We start from the raw sequence: 8,629 nt of genomic DNA on the forward strand, positions 1-8,629 counted from the left end.
AGGTATGCAGCCACCCTGATCCCAATCACCTAGATCAAGGTCAGGTGTCGCTGCTCAAACCACACCATCCCCACATCACAACAGCATTTTTAGTATGTGCCACATCAAGTTAACTTGTATATTTATGTGTACATATGTGACATTTCTTCTTCTTAACGCATTTCACACTATCGTGTCTTTATATCTAATGTCAGAAATCAAATAAAAGATGAAATTATTTAAAGGGATTTCATTTCATTAAAAGACTTTATTCTTATCTTACCTGATTGCAAAATTGTGGTTGTAAGTGATATATCAAGGAAAGTATTATAACCTTCTATACCATTACAATGTTTGGTAGATTAATCTTTGGAAAATACTTTTTTTAATTTTTTTTAATCACTCTTTATTTTAATTTATTTTCCTTTGCTGCTTCACAATAAATCCAATAAACCGTCTAAGCTCGACAGTGTGAAACTGAAATAATCCACAGTTCTTCTTCCACAGAGTCATTATTTCGTCACATCAGGGAAACCAGCTTCTCGCAGAGGTCCTGGACCTTCTCTGCATCTCGACTCCCGGGGCTCACGGACCTCAAAAAGGTCGCTGCAAGGGAGCCAGCATCGGAGCGACAGAACCGTGACCCCTCCAGCACGGACCCCAGGTCCGCGCAGAGGGTGGCGGGAAGCCACGTCCCCGGGACCCCCAGCTGGCAGCGCTCGATCCTCCCGCCCTTCACCTCCATGCCCACGGTTGCCGTGGCAACACTGCCGCCCGGCTCCGTCAGCCGCAGCTCCGTCCGGACGCTGAACTTGGGCGTCCGTGCAAAGGTCCAATCCCAGCTCTGCAGCTCCGCCGCCGCACCCATGATTCCTGGGAACTCTGACTCGTCAGCAGGATCCACGGGAGTCACGCCGCACCGCAAACCAAACTCTGAGCGGAACAAGACAACGTGTCAGTGGAACAGGAAGTCAGGCCATCCGGGCCCTCCCTCCCAAAATGGCTGTTGTTGTCGATTGTTCCCACAGAGTTTCAGAATAATACTTTAAACACTTGTTATTGTTGAAACATAAATGTAACTTTTATAAAGTAAAGCCTCAAGTGCTCAGCTGATTGAAGCATCCTCTCAACCAAGTGATTCAGCAACTTTGGTTTGTTGTAGATTCAATCTGCATCAAAGAACCACGTGATCAAGTTTTTAACTGATGTTTTTTATATCATAGAAGGATGTGAACTGATATCCTGGACTAAAATGCATGACATTTTGTCGCTTCTGTTAACACCCCTTGCTGCTCTTCCAACACAGTGTTTCCTAACCCAGTCCTCAAGTAGCCCCTGTTCTGAAAGTTTTAGCTCCAGCTCTACTCCTCTACTCCTGCCCCTCTACCACCCCCTGCTGACCTGTGTTGTACTGTGCGGCCAGCGCCCGCATGAGTCCCTGGGGCTCCAGCGTGGCGTCGCGCTCCTGCAGGTTGATGACGGTAGCGGGGACGCTGGGCGTAGCGTTGCTGCTGATGCCCGGCACTGAGGGCTGCAGCACGGCGGAGAGTAAGCTGCGGTCGGCGGAACAGAGCAGGGTACAGTGGTGGTAGGCGGCGGTCCGCCCTAGTTTAGCCGCCGTGCCTGAAGACAGAGAGTGGTACAGTTGGAAACAACACGAAACACCATTATACTATCACTATCACTATTCAATGTGTTAGTGCATCATCCTGAAATTCAGTTATTATTGATAAATAAATAAATACATACATACCTACATGCATACATGCATACATACATACATACATACATACATACATACATACATACATACATACATACATACATACATACATGCATACATGCATACATACATACACAAACAAACAAATACATAACAAATACATAAATACATAAATAAATAAACAAACAAACTGAGACGGAATATTGATTTTAAATGATTTTATGACTGGAGCTTCCACTGAGAGAAATAGTCACATCAACGTGGCTAACAATATAAAACAAAAAAAGTTTGCCCCGCATATAACTAAATGATTTACTGCTGAAACTGGACACATCTCCATGCATGCCTGGAAGTCCTCCAGTGTAGTTTCTATGTAGCATCAACAGATGGTGTCAATAGCTGGCCTGGCATGTCAGCGGAGTGACGTGGGGCACGTGAAACCGGGTGGAGAAGTGGTTTCCCTTGGCAACGGATGTCATTCCGAGATAACTGGTTGGACGCCCCAATATTGATCTATAAGAATTGTTATTCTCCTCAGAGCCGGGTACTAAACAAACATAATTGAGACTTTGAATCTTTGGACACACACACGCACACGCGCGCACACACAGACACACAGACACAGACACACACACACACACACACACACACACACACACACCTGAGATCTTATAGCGGCCGTCCAGCAGGACGTCAAACCTCTCGGTGGCGCGCACGTCCAGCTGCGGTCTGAGCGCGCTCAGTGCCGCCGTGACCACGCGGAGGTTGCGCTGGCGGTCGTAGTTCCTCCTGGAGGTGAAGAAGGTCAGGTTGACGTTCCCCAGGTCGTGGAACACCGTGCCGCCGCCACTCCGCCGCCGGGCCAGCGGGACGCCGCGCCGCGCCATCAGCCGCAGGTCACACTCCTGGATCCAAAATGGATAGGTGAATCAGAATGACGCACAGTGGGGACGCACAGGTTGTTTTTTTTTTTTTAAACAGAACGGAAGGGAACAGTCCCTCAACTCGGCTGTGTTTTAACATTTTGTTTAATACATGTAGGAAACAAACCAAAATAAATAGATCTGAATGAAAAAAGACAGGCACGGGAGGCGGCGCGCACCGCTGTCTGGAGGAGAAACAAATACAACTCTGCTCCAGTTCTATGAGTAAGGGTTACGTTTTTCATTTTCCATACAAGTGAGAAACTCAGGAAACAAAATAAATCTAAATCTTTCTCTGTGAGATTATATTATATATTGCTATATTATAATGGGGCCTCTCCTCCCAGCGATGTGAGCTCCGCTGCGCTGCTCCGTTTGACCGAAAACTGAAAACGGCAAATGTTTGACAGAGCGGCCGAGATCCGAAGCTGAGGCTCCATGTGCCCTTTATTTTATTTTTTTATTTTTTGAGCGCCTGCCCCTCTTAACGTCTCAACACGTAGGGCCTAAAAAGGGGGAAATGAGATCCGAACACAAGCGGTTACTCATCAGCTCTAAGCAGGGGAGGGCTCCGTCCCCTTTCTCCCTCTCCGCTCCAGGTTCAGAACGCGGCAAACTGCTCTTACAGCGCTCCACTGCTGAACTCCTTGAAGATTCCTTCCTTAAAAAAAAAAATCGTCCGTCATGACACCAGTCAGGTACGATCAATGGAGTCATTAGCCGATAGACGATTTAATGGTAAATCTGCCCAAACCCAGTCTTCTGTGTTAAAACAGTGTTATCTGATCTTATTTTAGTATCCTGGCCTTTAGTATCACTGGCCTAATGTGATGCACTTTAATGGAGCCTCTTTCCCTTGATTTAGGAAACCGTTTTGTGTTACATAGAATATTATACATAAACAAAACAAAGTTCCAAAAATTAAAAATAATAAGAGGGTTTGAAATTCAGTGTACTGTATTACCAGTTTGGTTTGATGATAATAACATAATAAAAACCTTCCTGTCAGGGGTTTTTGGTTTGGGTTTTATTATAATAAGAATAATAAAATAATGAAACCTTCCTGCCAGGGGTTCTGGGTTTGGGTTTTATTATAATAAGTACAAGTAAATAATAAAAGCGTCCTGCCAGGGGTTCTGGGTTTTATTAAAAAAAAGTATAATAAGATCATAAAACCTTCCTGCACGGGGTTCTGGGTTTGGGTTTTATTATAATAAGTATAATAGAATAATAACATTTCCTGGCAGGGGTTCTGGGTTTTATTAAAATAACTATAAGAAAATAATAAAACCTTCCTGCCAGGGGTTCTGGATTTGGGTTTCACTATAATAAGTATAAGAAAATAATAAAACCTTCCTGCCCCGGGTTCTGGGTTTGGGTTTTATTATAATAAGTATAAGAAAATAATAAAACCTTCCTGCCAGGGGTTCTGGGTTTGGGCTTATTATGATTAGTATAATAAAATAATAAAACCTTCCTGCCAGGGGTTCTGGTGCCTTCCTATCACCACAGCGGAGCGGCTCCTCCACAGTAGCAGGACCCTGCGCTTCTCCAGGTCCAGATTCTGGTGGATCCAGTCCTCCAGGGCAAGGTTCTGGAAGATGTCAGTGGAACAGGAGCTCAGCAGCAGCTCGCCGCCTCCCAGCCGCTCCGCTGCCGCGGACACGCTCATTCGCGGCCGCTCTGTTGCCGCCGACCCGCCGCCTCCCAGCCGTTCCGCTCCCACTGACACGCCGCCTCCCAGCCGCTCTGTTGCCGCGTCACTGAGGCGCCGCCGCGCAGCCGATAACGCGCTCCAGCCGCGGAAAACACATAGAACCGTCCGCGAAATCATTTTTAATTTTCTTTTTTTTTTTTTTTTTATTGTATTCTCATCATCTCTTGCTGGACCGGTGTGATCTGTGGTGAAAACAGATGCATAAATATATACAAACACTGAAACACGAGGTAGTTTGTGTTGGGTTTTCAAGGTGATTGCACTTCCGGGGTTTCTTCTTCGTCTTCATAAGCTCCTTCCTGCTGCTTTCTATGTACTCCCCCTAGTGGCGGAATCTTTAGGATCTCTGGCGTTCACTGCGTTTAACACGAAACTGGAACCATCGCATCGAACCCACCGGTCACGATGTCAACGATATTACGGTCATCAGAAATAGAAAATATTCTCAATCCAAAATGAAATTATTAATGTGCTTAAATAATTGTGATTAAATATTGACATTACAGAAATTATTATAAAAATTCCCCAATCTAAGTACCACCAACCACCCCTTTATTTTTTTGATTCATGGATATTAGTGTAATTACGGTACAATTAATATCACTTGTTATGGATAGATCGAAATGGTAAGATGCGATAAACCTTGGTTATCTGAAAATGAAAAAATGGTAAAGAATAAACATCTGTCTCACAATTCACATTCTGGCAAAAGTAGAAATTGTGTTTATATCGAATTAGCCACAACGTTAAAACAAAATGGGCAAGCGCAAGGATCCGAGATCTCATAAACTGATAAACATATATATATTATATATATATATATATATATATATATATATATATATATATATATATGATTGATATCACAATCCTCAACATCCTTGGGGGCCAAAGGGAGCCAAAACAGGCCTGTGTGTAAAAGATACATGGTCATATTAAAAAATACCAAAAAGCCATATTTAATACATTATTTACATACAGTGTACATTGTAGTTTGTTGTTCAGATGTGCAGTTGCCGCCTGCTGCTGCTGCTAGAGGGCAGGAGGCGTTGCAGTTCAACGGGAAGAAAAACTGCCTGTTGGTTTTGTCTGAATTCCAACTGTTTCCTCCATTACAGAAGAGTGAAGCAGTCATTCTGTTAAGGGTCAAATGGAACATTATAGCCATTGAAAGTGGGTGAACTGAAGCAGCATTGTGATTTAAATTTCGGCTGGAGCAGCAGTGACGATTGTGCAAAGATTTTTCACTTTAGTGTTTTTACTTCTCCATTCTCTTCCCCCCATCCTTCAGCCCTGTCGTGACTCTCCTCCACCACCTCCACCTCCTCCTCCACCTCTTCCACCTCTCCTCCTGCCTCTTCCACCTCCTGGACTCCGCGCTCATCACGGGCATTGCAGCGATTGCAGTGCCTCCTGAAGCCTGACAGGCAGTCGGAACGGAAGCAGCAGAAGGGGCAGGCGTAGCGGCCGGCCGGGTGCTGTGAGGCCATGTGGCACTGCAGGTGGCTGGGCAGGAAGAAGCTGCGCGGGCACAGCGAGCAGGCATAGGAGCGCTCCACCTGGTGGAGGCTGTTGACGTGGTTGATGGCAAAACCTGCAAAGAGACACGGATACCAGTTGCAAAAGAGTGGTTGATGTAGAAATCCAACTATTTCCTCCGACAAACTGCTCGGACGACTAAGCTGAAAAGACCAGAGTTTGAGAACTCACTGTGGCCATTTCGCGTACCACCCGCCACCCAAGTGCCGTTTTCAGGGACCTCCCGCACAGACAACAGGATTTCAGACACATAGTTTATTATAGAGACTGGGCTAGTTGAAATAAGCCCAGGAGCAGATGGACATGTGTCATGACAAGGGCTCCTCTATCCTGAGTGTGTGTGTGAGGATTTTACCTGTTGCTTGTTAGACCAACCAACAAGCAACTGGTATGAAGCCACTCTGATCCTGGTCCCCAGTTACCTAGATCCAGGCCAGGTGAGGCTGCTCTAACCACACGATCCCCACATCACACTCATGATACCAGGAAACTTGTTAAAACAGCGGTGACAAATTACAGGCCCCGGGCCAGAGCAAAACCATTTAATGTAATGCCCGTTACGCTATGTGTTTATAGTGTGCCTTACTACATATTCATAATGTGGCAACGCCACAGACCACATAAAATTGACAGTTGACAATGACCCAAATCCGCTATTCTCACCCTTCAGTTTGGTCTTCCAGCCGCAGATGAGGCATTCAAAGCGGTTGGCCTTGAAGCAGATGACCTTGGCCGTGATTTCCATCTCCTCCCTCAGGAGGGCACTGCTGCTCTGCCGGCGCTGGCCTCCGGGGGGCGCTGTAGTGACCTGCTCCCTCACGGCCTGTAGAGCGTAGGTCTTGGGGATGTCGTGCTTCTTGGTCAGGTGACCGGCGGCTACGTGCTTCAGTCGGCCGCTCCAGCCGCACATGCACCGGAACGCCTTGCCGGTGAAGTGCAGAAGGCCACTCCCCGCCTTCTTCTCCTCCACCACACCCCTCTCCTCAGTCCTTCCTCCCTCGCCCTCACACCCCGCCCTCCGATGCCGCCACGCCTGCTTCTGTCGCAGGGACGGGAGGCCGGGGACCAGCTGCTCCCGTTCTGTCCTCCCCTCATGTCCTAGCTTTGTCTCACCCTCTCCTCCCCTTGTCTCCTTTCTTTCCCTCATTTCCACATCCCCTTCCCTCATGTCCTCCTCTCCTCTTCTCCTTTCCTCATCTCCTACTCCTGTCTCCTCTTTTTCTCCCTTCATTTCCTCATCTCCTCCCCTCATTTCCACATCTCTCCTTGTCTCTTCCTTTGCGTTCCCCATTTCCTCATCCCCTCCCCTTGTCTGCTCCTTTTCTTCCCTCATTTGCTCATCTCCTACCCTTGTATCCTCTTCTTCTTCTACTCCTCCCCCACCCCTAGCGTCCTCTCCTCCTCCTCCCCCAGCCCCATCTCCTCCTCCCCCAGCCCCATCTCCTCCTCCTCCTTCTACCCCAGTCTCCTCTCCTCCCCCAGCCCCCTCTCCTCCTTCTCCCCCAGTCTCCTCTCCTCCTCCTTTTCCAGCCTCCTCCCCTCCTACCCCGGCCTCCTCTACTCTTCCTCTCTTAGCCCCCTCTCTTCCTCCCCCTACTCCTCCAGTCTCTCCTCCACTCTCCATGCAGTGGAAGGTAACCAGGTGTTCATACAACTTGGTGAACTCCCTGCAAGTGAGGAAGCATTCAGAGCAGTGGAATAATTTGGCGGTGCTCTGGTAAATGATGGCATTTCCCAGGCGACCAACAGACATGTTGTCCAGGCGGGTGGGATGGTCGTTGGCGGTGTGCTCCAGCAGGTGGGCGTGGCTGTTTGAGAACTGACGGCAGGTGGGACACTGCAGGTGGAGGGCAGCCACTCCGCCATCTTCTCCACACAACGACATCGGAGAAGAGAGGACGGCAGGCAGACTGAAAGGCAGGACAACAAGAAGGTCTCATTAGTAAGGAAGGAAGGAAGATAGGGAGGAGGGAGGGAGACAGGAAATCATAAGGTAGGGAGGAAGAAAGACAGAAAGCTCTCTAGGGAGGGCGGGAGGAGACTCACTAGGTGCGTAGCAACGAAAAACTCTGAGCTAGGAGCAAGGACACTTACTACAGACACTCTACAGCTAGGATGCTCCTTAGGTGGTAGGGTGCAAGGATGCTTACTTGGTGGGTGGCAAAGATGCTCTCTTGTGTATAAGCAACATTATATATTTCTATAACTTATACCCTAGTATTTCTAATGATGATATATATAGTCCAGATATAAGCTCTCTGTACTGCTTGTCCGGGCTACAAGGGCCAAGAGCTATCGCTAACTACCAGAGCTGTAAACAGGTCTCGCAGGACACAGGACGGGAGGTTTACTCATGTCTGATTCCCACTAGGCTGTGGGAATATATGAGCTGTTTTATGGATGTACTCTTGTTTTAAACAATTCTTTGTTTCTTAATAAAATACAATCATCTAACCAATCATTGAACCTGAGGGAAGAACTGTTTTTTAGGTCACACTAGGTAGGGTGCAAGGATGCTTATTAAGTGGGAAGCAAAGACGCTCAGTAGATAGGGCTAAACAGCACTCAATAAGTAGGGAGCAAGGATGGTGCCTGGGTATAGAGCAAGGACTCTCACCAAGTTTTATATCTTACTACTTGGTGAAAATCCTTGCTAATAAAGTAACGCTTACTAGGTAGGGTGTAAAGGCTCCCCCTGAGTAGGGGGCACAGACGCTCCCTAGGCAAGGAGGGGCGGATGAACACCAG

General features: G+C 47.4%; 2 protein-coding genes across 2 annotated transcripts; both read right to left on the reverse strand.

Moving 5' to 3' along the window:
* Nucleotides 1-248: 248 nt before the first annotated feature.
* Nucleotides 249-4,775, reverse strand: lipt1 (lipoyltransferase 1). Its single transcript, XM_080020612.1, has 4 exons — nucleotides 4,101-4,775; nucleotides 2,364-2,605; nucleotides 1,381-1,602; nucleotides 249-912 (listed from the first exon to the last, which is right to left on the reverse strand). Exons 1-4 carry the CDS (start codon nucleotides 4,457-4,459, stop codon nucleotides 500-502), a joined length of 1,236 nt encoding a protein of 411 aa, XP_079876738.1. The 5' UTR covers nucleotides 4,460-4,775; the 3' UTR covers nucleotides 249-499.
* A 459-nt stretch (nucleotides 4,776-5,234) lies between these two features.
* LOC307247710 (uncharacterized protein) lies at nucleotides 5,235-7,172 on the reverse strand (the record flags this gene model as incomplete). The annotated part of the gene is made up of 2 exons (XM_080023833.1): nucleotides 5,235-5,936; nucleotides 6,545-7,172. 2 exons carry the CDS (start codon nucleotides 7,170-7,172, stop codon nucleotides 5,587-5,589), a joined length of 978 nt encoding a protein of 325 aa, XP_079879959.1. The 3' UTR covers nucleotides 5,235-5,586.
* Between the last annotated feature and the right edge of the window lie 1,457 nt (nucleotides 7,173-8,629).

The sequence above is a fragment of the Zeus faber genome (genome assembly GCF_960531495.2).
Source record: "Zeus faber genome assembly, chromosome: 2".
NCBI lineage: Eukaryota > Metazoa > Chordata > Actinopteri > Zeiformes > Zeidae > Zeus > Zeus faber.